The following is a 19,295-nucleotide window of genomic DNA, read 5'->3' on the forward strand; positions in this document are numbered from 1 at the left end:
CTTTTTCTTCAAGAATTCTTTAATTCACCTTAAAAATGTAGGGAATTTATTTAAAATGGAGACAGCATTGGCTAGTTTAAAATAAGGAAATGTAACTTTTATATGGGATAAATAATCTAAGGAATAGGTTAGGCCACTAACAACCCAAGATACTTGCTGTATGTCTGAATTTATGTGCATCCGAATCAAAAAGTTTGCTGTTTAAAAACTGTTTTCTTACTGCTGTGAACACATAGGTTCTCCATTTGAGATTTGTCAAGATTTATGTCCGTTCAAATCAGTGAATTGAAACAGCATTTACTGATAGCTTGATAGGAGAGTTAGTTCCTGACTTTAAGAAATTGATGGCATATTGGGAAAAACTGACAAGTCATTGTGATGTTACTGTACTTTTAGTATAGAGAAACCCCAGGAGCACAGATTTGGGAGAGATGAGTTTGGAGAAAGTTTGGTCAGCAAAGTCTTCATAGAAAGTGAAGTCTGAGGTAGGCCTTTAAGCAGAATTATACCAATATTAAGATAAAAGGAGAACACTGTACCAAAATGGGAATATTCTAAATGTCACTCCCTCCCATCTCCATCCTCATGCATTCTTTTTTCTTTGCCTTCATTAGGACAAATTGAAAAGGTTCATGTCCCATTTTATGGGCTGTGTTTCTAAGGTAATTATTTGGTTCAAGTAAAATTTTAGGCTGTTTTTCTTTGCATGCCCATTCCTAGATTACAGCTCTTCTAAGTTAGAAAAGAGAAGGACAAAAAACAGCAGGTTGAGCTCTAACTTTAGAAATGAGAATTCATCCATTTCTTTCTCTGGCTCCTGCTATGGTTTCTAGACCAAAGCCTCTTTGTTTCCCTATTCCCTATTGTAATTCTCTTGGATATCACCCTACCTGAACTGCCTGCTCATTCAATTCCAATTCTTTCCCTGCTCCTCTCTTCACTTGAATTCGTTAGGCTCAGCCCTTACCTTGCCTGGCCCAGTCTTCTTCCCCAGCAGCTGGCCCAGAAGCCTGCCATCTTGAGTCATAGCAGTTACCCACCTTCCCGTGGGTATTTGACCAGCCTCCGGGCATGGTCTGACCCCTGCTTACTTAGCCATGGCATAGTCTTAATTGGACTCTTACCCACTTTCTGTAGTTTTCAGACCAGGACCCATGCTTCCTTCTCCCCACCCCACCCCCACAATTAATTTCATTACTGTTCAGTTGATGTAATTAATTTAATTGTATTTTTTAATTGCTGCAGTTGTAGATTTTTAAAAATATTTCTACTAATAAAGTTATTTTTAGTCTCTATAGTATTTAAATTTTTGTGTTCATTGAAACTTTAATAGAGGCCTAATATTATTTTCCTTCTGATGATTCACTTTAAAGCATTTGTGAACCAACAAAACTAAAATGTTCCCAAACTCATGCAAACATAAGTTTATCTGGCCTCCAAACCCTGAACCCAGTTCTTTTCTTCCTACCATATTGCTTTGCTATTTTCATTCTAAAATGCTCACAAAAAATTTAACATTTTGCTTCTTCTAATTTAGCTTTATGCTATTGATGATTTTATTTCTTTGCTTAGCATTAGGTCCAATAAGATCAAAGTTTCAACTCTGTATGGGCCAGTAATCCTCAGTGTGTGTCTTCCTCAGTTAACAGTGTAGTCTTCTCAACTACGTGTAGTTTAGGTGACAACTGGGTTATGTAAAGAACCAAGGGCAAGGGGTAGGGAAGTGCAATAGATTGACAAAGCCCTATCGTCTTTCCTCACAAGAAAAGAAAGGCCTGAAGAAGGTGGGTAATTCGCATTGGAAAGAAGACTGGCTTTTGAGTCAGAAAGCCTGGGTCTAAGTTGTGGTTTTGTCACAAACTACCTCAGTACCTTTGCCTAAGTCTTTCAACCTCTCTGAATTACATTCTCTTTAGTAAAAATGGGGATAAAAATAGAGCCTCCAACGCATCTCAAGGACTAAAATCATGTATGTGAAAGTACTTAGAAAAACAGTACAGAGCTGGGAACAATGTAAAAAAAATAATTGTAGGGTCGATTACTGTACATGATAAGTTTGGGTACATTTTCAAGTTATCTTATGTGGTTACTTCCTAATACCTGCCTCAGAGATTTGATTAACCCAGTGAATCCATCAGTAATCCAAAGGAAAAAAAATGATAATGATACTATGTTAGTGAATAAAATAAACAGAATATTTTATTTTTTTACGTCTTTTCATTGCGTTTACAGGAGAGCTTTGAACTTGGGAATTCTTCGAGACCCTGGATCAGAAATTGAAGACAGACAATATCAGATAGACCTACAGTCCATCAATATTGGTACTGCACAGTGGGATCAACTAAAACCGGAGAAGGAAAGTGGCACAGGAGGGGTGCTAACAGAGAGTGAAAGAAATTCTCAAAACCCAGCCCTTGAGTGGAATATGGCCAGCAGGTAGGAAATTATTGAAAAACATTCTACACTTTCTAATATTTCATTGCCAGAAGAACAGTTGGTGATACGGTCTTCAGCATGCCTGACCTAAGTGTTTGGTACCACTTCTGTATTACATGACCAAAATAAAATATATTTTATAATTGTAACTAATGATTTTGCTTGGAAACCTGCTGATCCTATCAACTGTTACACTGTAATTATTACAAATTCAAGATTGTGTCAGCATTTTTTTTAAAGCTTGCTATTTGATGAAAGGTTCCACTTCAGGCTAAGGATACATTCACATTTTCCCTTGAAATCCATTGTATTCAAGGTCAGATTATTATTTTTTTTTAATCTCTCCTTTCTGTTTATGATGATAAGAGGAGAAAAGTAACAAAAGCTCTGGGTTGCTTTTATTTTTTTTTTAATCCACTTTAACTTAAAGCACCTGTGTTCACAGAGAACATTTTTAAAGGAATTAGTCCTGAATGTAAGTGGGAGGATTTGTAGAGCTATTGCTCTCTTACCCAGGCTACTCGTGGTTTCTCATCAGAGTTAGTTAAGTAGAATTATTTGCTAGAACGAAGATACTAGGCATTAAAGATACTTTTGTATATTGTAAACCTGGAGGTCTTTATGATTTGAAGAAGTGTTAACTATTTTCTCATTTTTCTTTTTTTTTTTCTTTTTTATTTTTCCTTGTAAGATTTACTAACATCTATTGCTTATAACACACCATGGTGGTTTATTTGATTGAATTTCTTTAAAACATTGTGTGTATGTAAACTTTCTTGTATGGCTCTTGCAATGCTGATTGCTTTGGGGTTCTGCCCTTTTACCACCAAAACTGTATTTATCTGTGTCTTGGCATATTGATAGCAACAACTTCAATAATAGAGTATATAATATTTATCACTTTACCTAACTTAAATTAATTTTTGCAGTAATGCTATGAGCTAATTCTACATGGGGAAACTGAGGCCTAACCAAGATAAATAATGTGCCTAAAACCAAATACCAAGGGGTAGTCTGTACTCTATATAAGCTTCAACTTTTTCAGGTATCCACATTGTTTTCTAATTTCTTTGTGGCTCTATTCATAACAAGCTTCTTTCAGCTTCCTGAAAATAAGGTTTGTCACTTGCTATTAGGCCTTGATATGTGATCTCTGCCTGGAACTCTCTTAACACCCCCTGTTCACTTGCCTAACTCCCATCATTCTTCAAGCCTCAGGAAACCTTACGTTCTCCAGGAAGTCTTCCCCTGAGCCTCCATGAGAGCAGGTTAATTAATACCCCTTCTGTGTGCTCTTAACATGTCACTTGGAATATTTAATTCTAATTATCTGTATACTTTGTCTGCGTCCTGAGGACAGATCTTCACCATCCAGTCCATTGATTTATCCCTAGCACAAAGCACTTTCATAGTGTGAAATATATTGTTACAGGGGTGCCAGGGTGGCTCAGTCAGTTAAGCGTCCAACTCTTGTTTTCAGCTCAGGTCCTGATCTTGAGGTTGTGGGATCCAGCCCTGCGTCTGGCTCCGTGCTCAGCAGGGAGTCTGCTGGAGGTCTCACTCTCCCTCTCCCCCTCCACTCATGCTCTCTCTCTCACATAAAAAAAAAAAAAATGTATTGTTACAGCCTTTCATTGATAGTGGTTGAATGTGCTCCTGAATAGGGGTGCAAATTTGGGTGAAAAATGTTCTACTGCTGGCCAAGGTACATTTCAGGAGAGGAATGCAGGCAGCACTCCCAGCAGCTGGTCCTGCATGGAGGATCTGGTGCACACCTTACATGTACCACACCAGCCCTGATCTGTAGACATCACATGGTGGGAATCAGGGTCAAGTTCCATCTTTCCTGTACTTCATTCGGTTTTCAGGTTTAGGAAGTTCCAAGCTTACATAATTTATAGGTCTTTTTTTTAAAGATTTTATTTATATATGTGAGAGAAAGAGCGAGCACACACATGCACACAAGCAGAGGGAGAGTAAGAGGCAGAAGCAGACTCCCCGCTGACCCGGGAGCCCAATATGGGGCTCAATCCCAGGACCCTGAGATCATGACCTGAGCCAGGGTAGATGCTTAACCGACGGAGCCACCCAGGCACCTTTATAGGCCATCTTAAAAACCACAAATTCTATCAACAAAGATGGGCCTTACTTTCCTAGGAAACTTTATGAGCATCTAGCCTTAACTCAGCTGTATCTCTCCTATTTATTCCTTTAATTCATTTAAATAAATAGTTGTGTTTCTGTGAGTGTGTTTTAGTAACTGAGTTGAAATTCACATTACACAAAATTAACCATTTAAAGTGGACAAGTCACTGGTATTTTGTATATTCACAATATTGTGTAACCACCACCCCTATCTGTGACTGCCACGTCTGTCTCATTCTAAAACATTTCCTACATCCTAAAGTAGAATCCCTTACCCATTAAGCACTTTCTTCTACATCCTTCTCTCTCCCCTTGGCTCCTGGCAAATGCCAGTCTGCTTTCTGTTTCCGTGGATTTATCTATCCAGATATTTCATATAAAAGAAATCATACAGTATGTGACCTTTAGTGTCTGACTCATTCACTTAGCACAGTGTTTTGGAGGTTTTTCCACATGGTAGCATGTGTCAATACCTCATTCTTGGTTACTGTTGGATAATATGCCACTGCCTGTAAATACCATAGTTTGTTTAGCCACTCATCTGTTGGTGGATATTTGGGCTGTTTCTACTTTTTAGCTATTATGAATAATATTGCTGTGGACATTTGCGTACAAGTACCTGTTTCAGTACCTGTCTTCAGGTATTGGGGATATTTATGTAAGAGTAGAATTTCATGATCATATGGTAATTCTATATTTAACTTTTGAGGAGCTGCCAAACTATTTTTCACAGCGGCTGAACCATTTTACATTCCCACCAGCAATGCTCAAGGGTTCCAATCTCACCACATTCTCACCAACACTTATTTTCCTTTTTTTTTTTTTTTTAACTGTAACCGTCCTATTCGGTGTGGTTTTGATTTGCATTTTGATAATGCTTAATGATGTTAAGCCCTTTATGTGTTTTTTGGCCATTTTTATATCTTCCTTAGAAAAATGGTGACTAACATAACAATTAAAAAAAACAAAGGTTTACTCAAGCCTTTTGCCCATTTTTAAATTGTTGATGATTTGTAGGAGTTCTTTATTCTAAATGCTATACCCTTATCTGATACATAATTTATAAATGACCTTTTCATTTTTTGATAATGATCTTTGCACAAGTTTTTATCATTGTTCCAAGAATCCATTGCTAGATCCAAGGTCATTAAGATTTATGCCTATGTTTTGATTTTTTTTTTCATTTGCATATAGTTGACACTCAGTGTAATACTAGTTTCAGATGTACAACATAGTGACTCAGCTTTTGTGTATGTAATGCTGTGGTATAGCTACTATCTGTCACCGTACAATACTGTTACAATATCGTTGCCTACATTACCTATGCTGTGCCTTTTATTCCCATGACTTATAACCGAATGGAATATATCTGTACTCCCACTCCCCGTCACCCATTTTGTCCATCCACATCACCCCCTTTCCTCTGGCAGCCATCAGTTTATTCTCTGTATTTATAGACCTGATTCTGCTTTTTATTTGTTTGCTTTGTTTTTTAGATTCCACGAGTGAAATCATATGATATTTGTCTTTCTTAGTCTGATTTATTTCACTTAGCATAATACCCTCTAGAATCATCCATGTTGTCACAGATGGCAAGATCTCATCCTTTTTATAGCTGCAAAATATTCCTGTGTGTGTATGTAATTGACACATACCACATCTTCCTTCTTCAGTTATCTGTCAATAAACATTTAGGTTGTATCCATGTCTTGCCTGTTGTAAATAATGCTGCAATAAATATAGAGGTTCATATATCTTTTCAAACTAGTGTTTTCATTTTCTTTGAGTAAATACCCAGTAGTGGAATTATTGGATCATATGGTATTCCTATTTCTAATTTTTTGAGGAACCTCCATTCTGTTTTCCACAGGTGGCTGTACCAATTTCCATTCCCACCAACAGTGTACAAGGGTTCCTTCTTCTCTACATCCTTGCCAATACTTGTTATTTCTTGTGCTTTTTATTTTAACCATTCTGACAGGTGTAAGGTAATATCTCATTGTAGTTTTGATTTGCATTTCCCCGATGTTGAGCATCTTTTCATGTGTCTATTGGCCATCTGTATGTATTCTTTGGAAAAGTGCCTTCAGGTCCTCTGTGCATTTTTTAATTGGATTGTTTGGGTTTTGGTTTTTGGATTTTTGGGGTTTTTTGATGTTGAGTTCTTAAGTTCTTTATATATTTTGGATATTAACTCCTTATTAGATATATCATTTGCACATATCTTCTCCTATTCAGTAGGTTCCCTTTTTGTTTTTTTGATGGTTTCCTTCACTGTACAAAAGTTTTTTATGTAGTCCTAATAGTTTTTTGTTGTTTTTTAAAATTTTTATTTGTTTGAGAGACAGAGAGAGAGACTGGGCACATTCATGTGCAAGTTGGGGGGAGGGGCAGAGGGAGAGAGAGAATCTCAAGCAGACTCCATGCAGAGCATAGAGCCCAGTGCAGGGCTCAATCTCACAATGCTGAGATCTTGACCTGAGCCAAAATCAAGAGTCAGACACTTAACTGACTGAGCCACCCAGGTGCTTCTGCAGTCCCAAAGGTTTAATTTTGCTTTTGTTTCCCTTGCCTTAGGAGGTATATCTAGAAAAATGCTTCTATGGCCACTATCGGAGATATTATTGCCTGTATTCTCTTCTAGGATTTTTATGATTTTAGGTCTCACATTTAGCTCTTTAATCCATTTGGAGTTTATTTTTGTGTATTATATAAGAAGGTAGTCCAGTGTCATTCTTTTGTTGTTCAGTTTTCCCTGCACCGTTTATTGAAGAGACTACCTTTACCCATTGTATATTCTTGCCTCCTTTGTCATAGATTAATTGACCATATAAGCATTGGTTTATTTCTAGGCTTTCTATTCTGCTCCATTGATTTATGTGTCTGTTTTGTGCTGGCACCGTACTATTTTGATGACTACAGCTTTGTAGTATATCTTGAAATCTGGAATTGTGATCCCTCAAGCTTTGTTCTTTTTTTCTCAAGATTGCTTTGACTACTGAGGGTTCCATAGAAACTTTATTATTATTTGTTCTAGTTCTGCAAAAAATGCTTTTGGTACTTTGATAGGGATTACATTAAATCTGTAGATTGCTTTGGATAGTATGGACATTTTAACAATATTAATTCTTCCAATCCATGAGCCTGGACTATCTTTTCATTTGTTTGTATCATCTTCAGTTTCTTTAGTTGATGTTTGATAGTTTTCAGAGTACAGATCTTTAACCTCTTTGGTTAAGTTTATTCCTAGGTATTTTCTTTCTGGTGACTTGTGTCTGTCTTTTATTCTAACAGCTTTATGGGTTTAACTCTTATAGCTAGATTGTTGCTCCTTTTCAGGAGTTTTTGTTTGTTTTTTTATATGGTATGAGGTAAAGTCCAACTTCCTTTTTTTGTATGTGAATATACAATTATCCCAGCACCATTTGTCCCAGCACCCAGACTGTTCATTCCCCCATTGAATGGCCTTGGCATGCTTGTCAAAAATTAAGGCTTCTGAACATCAATTGAATGCCATAGAATGTCTTTTACACTAGAGAAACAAAATGAAATAATTTCTGATATGTCCCTGTCCCTTACAGAGCTCAGTGTCAAATCAAAGAATTAATAGTTAATTACCTATTAGAGTGCAGGGAGTAAATTACTATGGTAGACATAGGATGTTTAGGATTATAGAAGAGACACATCAAAATCAAGATAAGCACATTCCATGTACATAAGGACATCTCAGGCTAATAGATATGACAGATACATAATACAATAAATCTAAAATTGACGTAGGTACGAAATAGAAAATTTAAAGAAAGAAATGAATGATTCACTCTGTGAGTGGGTTTTCAGGGAAGGTCTCACAGAGTATACAACTTCTGAATTTGTTTCCACAGAGTCTGAGTGGCAGGAGAGGCGAGGGGGCATTTTGAACTAAGAAAGCAGTAGATTCAAAGGCTAGGAGTATGAAAATGTGACATGTTTTACTCACTTCGTATACCCAGTACATAATATTATGCTTGGCACATAATAGGTACTTAATCAAGAATTGAGTGAATTAAGGAAAGGTTGAATGATTAAACAATTAAGTAGAACTGGTACAGATCAAGTAACTGAATGTTTCTGAGAGATACTGAGTCAAATGAAGACAAGAGATTTTAGATCTGATATACCTTGTAGTGATGATTAATCTTGATAGAAATATAAGCAGAGCCTTAATATGATTATATATTTGTTTTTCAATAGGAATTACAGGTAAAATTCAAAAGATAGAAAAAGGTACTCAGTGAAGAATAATTTGCTCCCTCCTTTGACAGATTTTAAATAACAGCCTTTATAATGGTTTTCATTAATTCCTCCTGCATACATTACTCAGCTTTTGTCTTTAGTCAAAGTGTGTTTCTGTGTGTATGTTGGGGGAGAAGGGAGTAGGGAAGTTTTAAGCATAAAAATGACCACATTTTAAAACTTGTAGAACTTTCCCTCCTAAAACCTCAGTTTTTCAGTTGAGAGAAAACATTAGGATTCAGTCATAGCAGCAGAACCACTGTACATATTAGAGCATAAGGGATTTATTTTAGGAATAAGGCCTTGCTCAATTGTGAGGAAGCTGTGAAGTAAGGATCTAAAGGGGATTGTGAATCGGAGACATGTCACAGGCATGTCCAGCCGCTGGAGGGACCACTGGAGGCTGGGAGAGAAGTCCATGGGAGGCTGTGGCCTCTGTGCAGGGGGTGAGCCAGTGGGGTCAGCAGGGCCAGTGGTCAGGAAAAAGAGCTGGTCACAGAACCGAGAAGACGGAAGACAAGCTGGAATCTGCCGGCACCACAGAGTCGGAATTTCACTGTTCTACAAAGCATGCCTTTGAGAGAATATTGGCCAGTATTTAGTTCCCTCATACCTCCAAATCTCATGCAGTTTTTCTCTCTCAGATCTGGAATGTTCTTAGCAAGTTGTTACAGGACAAAACCACCATAAGGAACTAAGTTTGAGGAGGTTCCTTGCCTTGTATAATGTCACCTAGAAGTAGAGCCAAGTATAGAACCCTGATTTGCTTCCGCTCATTCAACTACTTTTCCTAGACTCGGTGTTCTGACCCCTTACACTCAGGCTAAAGTTCATTGTTAGTTAATCACTTTTGTTTCTTTTTCTCTTAGCAACCATTTTTACTATGTCTGGGCTTATTTTATAACCTGAGGAAATGAAGTACTGAGAACTAGAATAACCTGTACTGATGTCTGCTGTATGCAGGTTACTTACCTGGTCACTGTTGTCTTTTCACTCGGTGACCGGTGCTTGGACCTGTGTGAGGGGGAGGAGGCCGTGGTTTAGCTTCCTTACATATAGGCTGAGGGTGTCCTTGGCAAGCTGAAAGGGTGGTGTAGAGATAAAAGGACAGATCTGTCTTGGCCAGTCTTCTTTGTTTCTTACATACTTACTGACAGACAGTAGGTACTCAAAAAATCAGAAAATATTTAAATTGAATATAATCATCACAATAGTATATCATAAAATTTTAAGACCCCCTATAATGTCAATTAATTTATAGTTCTTACAACCCCTAACATCATAATTGCTATACACACACACACACATGCACACACACATATATATATATATGAATATAGATAATAATGCCCAGATTGATCCAAAGCCCTAAATAGCCAGGTTTCCCTCCATTCAACATTTTGTTTTCAAGAGAAGGATCCAAACAAGATTATATCAACATTCACTTAAATGCATATGTACAACACATAACTTTTATATATTATGCAGTATTATTCTGTGAGCACTGCACTTGGTACATCAATACATGTTATTAAAGCTTTAAAAATGAAATAAAAAAACATAAACCCCCTGTCTGTTTTTCCCTTGGTAGATTCCCATTGATATCCTCAATTTCTAATGTCCTTTTCTGTGAGAAGCATTCAGCAGTCCCCTGACATCTCCCTCCTCCATGAAGTTTTCTTCTGAAGTTTTTCCTTGAAGAAAGAGCTATCAAGTAGAATAAGATGCAGGAGTTCCAGACTATAGATATAAACAACTGGAAACTATAACCAGAGCTGTTAACAATTGAACATCTCTGTAAAATTGAGTTAAGTTGATATTTCAATACAGCTATGCCCATAAGACCTTCTTTTAAAGACTGGAATCTCCATCACAAATATATTAACCACAGTTTTGGTTTGTTTGTTTGGGTGGGATAATTTTCATTTGTTTCTTCTTGTTTTGTTTAGAGAATGCAAATATTTTAACATTATTTAATATTGCCAAAATAAATTTGTACTAGCATTTTATTTAAATGTACCTTGAAAATTATTTCGGGTTGTAGTTCTTGCAGCATTATTCACAGACACTTTATATGTCTTTACATTTAAAGTAAGGTCCCCTACTGGAAGTTTCCATACCTGCCTGTTTTTTCCTTATCATTTTACTTGACCTACCTTATGATTATTTTTAGGTATTTTTCCCCTGCTAAACTGAGCTGCACACATCTGTCTTTGCCACTGTATTTCCAGCACCTAGCAGAGGACCTGGTGCAATAGTGGACACTCAGTCCATGTTCTCAAAATTTCACACAGTGATAAATGCTGTGAGAGTAATATGGCAGTATAATGGGATAAGGGTCTGTGGAAAATTTCTTTACATTAGGCCTAGTCTAATACCTAATGACAAGAATGCACTACCCATGCAGATACTCCTAGAGTGATTGTGTCAAGAGTGTTCTGGCAGAGTAGAGAGCTTTGAGTAGAAATCAGTTTTGTACACTTAAGGATCATGGCTGGCTGGGAGGAAAAGAATAATAAGTAAAGTTTAGGGTAGGGAAGGGACTAAATTATGAATGGCTTTATAGGTCAAAGGGAGTTTGGATTTTAATTGCATTGGATCACTGGATTGTGTTCCTCTTGGGAAAAAACCCAAAACACCGAAATAGGTTTAAACTCTTAATTATATATTTGATTTTTAAATTATAAAAAATTCATGTTATCCTCAAGAACCTCCCATCTAGGCAGCTGGCTGGCTTAGTTGGGAAGTGTGTGTGACTCTTGATCTTGGGGTTGTGAGTTCGAGCCCCACGTTGGATGTAGAGATTGCTTAAATAAATAAACTTTAAAAGTGAATAAATGAATAAGTGAGAATCCTCTAAAAATAAGAGGAATCTCTACAAATAAGACAGTAATAAAATTATAACAGTTTTCCAGCTAGTAGGTTGTTTACAATAAATGGCTGTGAATATTACTGTTTTTTATATTGAGAAATAACCTCTGCAAGAGGATTACCAGAACAAGACTTAAGTATCTTCTGGTCGGGTATCTTCTATCTGAAGCTCGGCTATAAAGCCATACCAAGAAAGTCTTCGTGTTGAATAAATACTGTTTGATGCACACACAGACCATCTGGCACTTTTTATTCTGTCTTTTTAGTGGAATATTTTGGAAACCTTAGTACCATTTTTCCTACTTACATATAGTCTTTCATAATATGCAATTTTTGAAATAGGGTTCTTAAACTGCTTTAATATTTCCCACAGTGTCATTACAAAATGTATGGAAGATGGGCAGAAGAACCTTAGTATAATTTTGCTGAGCTCAAGAAAAATGAGCACAGCCTTCCTAAACATGTCTTTTCATGAGTACAGATGACACGTACCTATGCCTTCTTGCATACTAACAATTTCAGAGAACTATACTTTTCCTTATTTACAATCTGCTCTTCCCAGAGATTAACTGAATAGTTTTTGTTAACATATATGATTACTTTCCTGTTATTTGTTTAGCACTTTATGATTGTCTTTTTTTTTTTTAATCCTTACACAGGGTTTTATAAATTTCTGTGGGTTTAATCCTCCATGTTAGCTGACAGGTACAAATCACTGTTTCATTTCCATGTTTCTGTGGACAGTGTAGAAATTCTAAATCATTGTTCTAGTATACCAGAGAAATATTTCTTCCACAGCTCTCCTAACATCACATGTCTTAGCATGCTATAGATTATCTTTTTTCTCTAGCTGGTTTTACCATCTTTCATTTGTCATAGGTGATCAGCTCTTTGACCAAGACATGCCTGATTGTGGATGTTATTGTATTTATCTGAACCAGGACTCATTGTACTTCTTGAATCCATGGGTTCTTATGTTTCATGAGTTCTGGAGAATTCTCGGCCATTAACTCTTTGATACTGTTCCTTTTCCTTACTTTCTATTCTCTGTTTTTGGAAATTAAATATGTTGGACCGACAAATTAAATATGTCTGACCTGCCCCTCGTGTCTCTTTTTTTTTTAATTTTCCATTTTAAAATTTACTTTAGCATATTCCTGGAATTTTCTCAAATGTATATTCTAGTTTATTGATTTTTTTCTTGAGCTATATGTTACCCATATATTATGTATTTTATTTTAGTGAGTCTGTTTCTGGAAAAATTTTAAATTTTAAATCCTATGCTCTTATCTAGTAAAATATTGGCAGAATTTAATTTTCGTAGTGATTTTTTTTCAGTATTTATTTCATTTGAAGTATTTCAATCTATAAAAACTTTTAATGATTAAAGAAATATATGTCATTACCTCAAAGACTTACAAGAAATAACGCAAAAGAAAAACCATTATAATGTACCAGAAAAGTTATAGTTTTATAGGACTATTGACTTATTTTTTTTTTATATCTAAGGTCATAGGTCTTCATGTGTTGTGTTACTGATTTAATTCATCACATAATGGGGAAAAATTTGATATGTATAAATACTCTTTTTTTTCCCCCATTGGGTGTTTCGTTAATATTTGCTCTTATTTGGTTTCCTGCCATCTTTTCCATTTTAAGGTATTTTTAATACATCATATATTTTAACATTCCCCTATGAGAGCACATCAGATGTTACATGTTTCTCACATTGACCATTTTATGGAACTTGAGCTATTAAGCTATAATTACGGTGTCTCTCAGGATCGCAACCTTTCCTCTGTGTTCACAGATTTTAATACTTCTTCCTGTTACCCTCCATTCACCAGATCTCTTAATTCTTTAAAATTGACTTTCTTGAAATCCAATACTTATGTGTCACAGAACCAGATGATCCAATTTGCTTTTTTGGCAGACACCATGTAAAGCTTTGCCCATTGCAAGTTTGAACAAAAGATACTAGTACTTCCTACTTTCTAGACTACTCTGGTAGAAAAGGATTTTAAAAACTTGAGTTTTATATGGGCTTTTTAATGAGATAATTTATGCCAGTTCTCTCATCTCCACTTTATCACTTTATAAGTGAATAATAGAGACATATTTGTAAGGAATATTAAGTTAATGGTTCCAAGGAACTCTTGAGGTACAGCTTGCTAGTAAAATGTAGAACTATATTACTTCATAAAATGAAAACTTAGAATATGGATAGTAGACCTGAAGAACTATACTAATAGCATGAGCTTCAATTTCTCAATAGTGTTTTCCAGTTTCATCTTCTGCCATGTTTGCAGTACTTCCTTGAAATTACTAGCATTTAGCTATTCTGAATGTAAAGTAGAAATATTGTGCTACATAACTGATCAAAGGTGAGAATGTATAAGGAAGAATTAAAATAGAGGCCAAATGCTATTCTGCTATCTGACCCAACAGTGGAAACTTTGTTCCCATTAGGTGGCCTTAGGCTAGCCCCTGATCCTCATTTCCTTGTAAGTAATATGGGGCTAGTAATGGATTTTACTTCACGTACATGATTGTTGTGAAGAAGCATTCAGTATCAAAGTCATAAAAGCTATTTCATCAACCGTATATGCAGTAATAATCCATGAGCTGAGACAGTTCTTAGAGCTTAAAAAAAGGTCGTTCAGAGATTAAGAGGATATATACTTGTGAACCTAATGAGGTTGGAAAGATGGCAGTGGTCACCTGGGTCAGAAATAGTAAAAATAGGAAATTAAAGATTATCCCAAAATGGGAAGGTTATTATTGGTAAGAAAAGATTGAACTATTTGTAAGAACAAAAGTAATTAAAAACAAAGTAATTTGTTAAAAGGATGTGACTGATATGAAATTAATTGCATCTGGATTTCTCAGTAATTTTATGCTATCTTTTATTAATCTGAAGTTAAGAATTGAAGTTGTAAAACTATGACTATAAAATGTACAAATAGGCACTCTCGAAATAATAATGTAATTTTGTCATACTTGTTTGTAGTGAAGACGTGCACAAGTTTAATGAAAAAGAATCCTTGAAAAAAATGAAATGGCTAATAATTTTTTACTTTATCTTTTAGCATACGACGACATCAAGAAAGAAGAGCAATTTTGACTCCCATCTTAACAGATTTTTCTGTCCGAATAACTGGAGCACCTGCTATCATTTTCACCAAAATAATTTCTCCAGAAAATATGCACACTGAGGTGAGAACTTAATTTAGGTTTCATTTTAGTCTGTATAATGGAGTAGCTTCTCTTTGTAAGTTAGGGATTTTCTTAGTTTTAGTGCACACGATGTCAAATTGCTTATTATCAATGCTATTATTGTAACTAAAAATTAATAGTTTCTAGTACTGTTATTGCTTTTCATGCCGTTACTCATTTAATCCTCATAACACTCCAATTAACTTCTTCTATCCTCTTTTTATTATTTTTTTAAAGATTTATGTATTTATTTTAGAAAGGGAGAGAGAGAGAGCATGCGTGTGTGTGAGGAATAAAATAAGAAGTCTAATTTTAATAAATACAGAGAACTTGTAGGGGGAAGGGTTATTTAACCCAAAAAGCAAAAGGAATATTCATTTCCAACATACTATTCCTTATGGCTGTAATAAAATCCTCTCTAAGCTGTGTAGTTTGCATTCGGAGCCATCATAAGTCTCCTTAAATCCATTCTCTTAGAAGACACTAGTAAGGAGAAGGTTCTTTGGACATTTCCAAGCATTTGAACATTGTCCACGTTCTCTTCCTGACAGGAGGCAGAACTTCTGCTTATTAAGTGAAACTTCAGGTCTATTTTTTTCTTCCTTTTTCCTTCCCTGAATGGTTTTCCAATGATGAATGTTGAAGTGACTCAGTTAAGTAGTGGACATCTACCTAATGCAGCCAAGATTTTAGCAGCTTGAAGAAGTGAAATTAATTAGTCTAGCTATCTTTGGCTTCAGCACTATTTGTTATAAATCATTTGGAGTGTATACTTTGGGGAATTCTCAAACCATACCACTTGTGATTGTGATTTCTTGCCTACAATTGCCTGTTTACATCTGTCTGCCCAACTAGATTGTAATCTCCTCAACAGCAGGTTGCCATTCAAAGCCACCCTTATTCTTTGTGCTATCCCTAGCAGCTGAGTATAGTGCGAGTTACTTAGGAGATGCTCAGTAAATATTTGTTAGTTTGAATGAATGAACAGGATTATGCTAAAGAATTACATCATCACTTACATATGGAAATGATGTTAGTAGTTTGAGGTTTGAAAAAGCCAAATGTACATGAAATGGTAAAAAAATTAGTGTTTGTGTTGTTAGTTTGTTTCCCTGCAACTAGCGCACAGCCCAGCGCACAGCAGGACCTCATAAATGTTTATTAAATTAATCCATTAAACTATGTTGAGTGGCTGTGCTCTCCATTTCTGCTATTCTCATTAACATATGAACTTGAGTCCCAGGAGAATTCATCAACATGTAAAGGTCAAATAAGTAAGAATGATAAATTATCATCTAATGGCTATCATGTATCTTTATCTGTATTCAACTTTTTTTTTTTTCCTTTAGGAAATTTTAGTGTGTGGCCATTCCTTGGAAGTGAATATAACCACAAACCTGGACTTCTTCCTAAGTGTGGCTCAGGTTCAACTCTTACATCAGTTAATAGTAGCAAATATGATTGGACTGGAACCATCAAGCAAGGCCACAGAGGTAACTATTACCTGATTTTGATTAGTCTTACTGCGTTTTTGCCAACTTTACATTCATAATAGGAAAACTATAATTAAATGCTTTTTGCTAATTATTCTATATTTAATTTTATTCAAAATGTGGTCATAAATTATTTTAGATTGGTGTTCTTTATTTTTGAAATTTGTTTGGTCTCTTTTCCTGTCATGGACCTTTGCAAAATTGCTGTGGCCTAGCCTCAGAAAAGCCTCTTTAAAATATGGTTTTAGTATCCTGCTACAATTTTTAAAGTACAACGCAAGAAACCTGGTATAGCTTTCACTTACTCAGATACATTACAGGGATAGGGCCTCTTTTGGAAGTGAACTTTGTAATAGTACTATGGGAATATCTTCAATAAATAACTTCTAAAGCATTCGTTTCCCATGCTCAGTGAAGAATGGACACAATCATAAAAGTTGAATGCCTGCCTAGAATTTTAATTTTGATCCGGTGTTCATTGGAAGCCTACATTGTAACCACAAAACATGTCAGCATGAAACAAAGAAAGCTGCTTATTAGATGCTTCTCAAGATATGTTTTCTTTGCTTTTTGTTTCTATACTTCTATAATCCTATCTGTACTTAGAGTGTATCTCCTATAAAAACTCAAGTGAAGAAACTGTTCATCTATAAAAAAGACGTTGGTTTTATTTTTGTCAAGAGTTAAACAGAAGACTCAGTTCTATTTATTATGAAGGAAAGGAAGAGGTATTCACTGAGAGCTACTTGATGCTAGGCAGTGTGCCAGGCATTTTCATGTAAGCTAACTCATTGTATCTTCGAGCCTCTTATCACAACCACCTTGTGAAGTTGATATGGGCATCATTATCGTTTTATATATTAGGATCTGAGGGCTCAGAGATGGTAAGTGACCTGCCTGAAATCATTCATACATAGCTAAAAAATGGTGGAACTGAAATTTTAATATAAGTCTTAAGTCAGTGCTCTTTCCATTCTACCACAGTTTGTGGATTATAACTATTACATTAGTCTCTCAGTCTTCTTTATTTTTAAAAATTATTTAAAAATGATAAAGCTTTTAACTTTTATAAATGATTCTAACGGACCATCTTTTACCACCAACGATTTCTGTTTGCTCAGTATCTCTTTTTCCTTGTTTTTGTTTTTGTTTTTTTTTGTTTTGTTTTTTATTTTGTTTTTCTTATGGGGGATGGTCGTGGTGGGGCAAGGGAGAGGGAGAGAGAGAATTTTAAGCTGGCGCCACACCTAGCACGGAGCCCAGCATGGGGCTCGATCTCATAACTCTGAGATCATGACTGGAGCCGAAATCAAAAGTCGAACACTTAACCTACTGAGCCGTTCAGGCACCCTTTGCTCAGTATCTTTTTTAAAAGGGCTATAGAGCTATGCGGTCTCTAAAATATCAACTTTTTTCCAGTATACTTTAGACAGTCTGTAAGGATGTAATTATATGCCCTGAAAATAAATAGAGCAAAAATATTTCCCCATGGCATTTTCGATGAAGTCCTTGAAGCAAATTGGGTTAGAAACAATATTTTACATTCCTATATTATTTGTGCCAAGTTTATGAATCTCTCACATCAGCGAAATCTAATTCATAGATTTCTGATGTGTTTTAGGAATTTATACAATTTAGCAAATTTGTTGTTTACTCATTACCTACCTACTTTTGGCAATTAGGAATAAAGCTACTATAAACACTCATCTGCAGACTTGTGTGTGGACATAACTTTTCAACTCCTTAGGGCAGATACAAAGGAGTGTGATTGCCGAATCATATGGTCAGAATGTGTTTAGTTTTGTAAGAAACCACCAAACTGTCTTCCAAAGTAGCTTGTACCGGGTTGGATTCCCACCAGCACTGAAGGAGAGAGTTCCTCTTGCTCCACAACCTCACCAGCATTTGATGTTTTCAATGGTCTAGATTTTGGGCATTCTATTACGTGTGTAATGATATCTCTTATTGTTTTAATATACATCTCCCTGATGATATATGAAGTGGAGCATCTTTGTCTATGCATATGCTTATTTTCCATCTGCATGACTTCTTTGGCGAGGTGTGTGTAAAAGTCTTTGCCTCATTTTTTTAATTGGGTTGTTTTCTTACTTTTGAATTTTAAGAGTTTCTTTGTATATTTTGGATAACAGTCCTTTATCAGATGTGTCTTTTGCAGATATTTTCTCCTAGTCTATGGCTTGTTTTCTAATTCCCTTGATATTATCTTTCACAGAGCAGAAGTTTTTAATTTTAATTATTTCTTACATGGATCATGTCTTTGGTGTTGTATCTAAAAAGGCATCACCATACCCAAGATCATCTAGGTTTTCTGTTATGTTTTCTTCTAAGAGTTTTATAGTGTGTGTTTTACATTTAAGTCTATGGTCCATTTTGAGGTCATTTTTCTGAAGGGGGTTAGGTCTGTATGTAAATTCATTTTTTTGCATGTGAATGTCTAGTTCCAGCACCATTTGTTGAAGAGACGGTCTTTGCTCCATTGTATTCTTTTTTCTACTTTGTCAAAGATCATTTGACTGTATTCATGAGGATCTATTTCAGGGCTATCAGTTGTGTTCCATTGACCTATCTGTCTATTCTTTCACCAGTACCACATTGTTGATTACTGTAGCTTTAGATCTTAAGGTATGGCAGTGTTAGTCCTCCATTTTTGTTCTTCTCCTTCATTATTGTATAAGCTATTCTGGCTCTTTTGACTCCGTAAGCATTAGAATCAGTTTGCCAATACCCATTAAATAATTTCCTGGAATTTTGATTGGGATACATTGAATCTATAGATTGAGAAATGACATCTTGACAATATCGAATCTTCTTGTCCATGAACATAGAATATCTCTCCAC

At 35.6% G+C, this 19,295-nt stretch overlaps 1 protein-coding gene across 1 annotated transcript in view; it reads left to right on the forward strand.

Moving 5' to 3' along the window:
• VPS13B (vacuolar protein sorting 13 homolog B) overlaps window positions 1-19,295 on the forward strand; it is a 759,954-nt gene that overhangs the window by 485,349 nt on the left and 255,310 nt on the right. The window contains exons 31-33 of the mRNA XM_040625596.1: window positions 2,233-2,436; window positions 14,817-14,943; window positions 16,293-16,436. Coding sequence (XP_040481530.1) covers window positions 2,233-2,436; window positions 14,817-14,943; window positions 16,293-16,436 — 475 coding nt within the window. The remainder of the gene's footprint in view (window positions 1-2,232; window positions 2,437-14,816; window positions 14,944-16,292; window positions 16,437-19,295) is intronic.

The sequence above is a fragment of the Ursus maritimus genome, unplaced genomic scaffold, assembly GCF_017311325.1.
Source record: "Ursus maritimus isolate PB19 unplaced genomic scaffold, ASM1731132v1 scaffold_9, whole genome shotgun sequence".
NCBI lineage: Eukaryota > Metazoa > Chordata > Mammalia > Carnivora > Ursidae > Ursus > Ursus maritimus.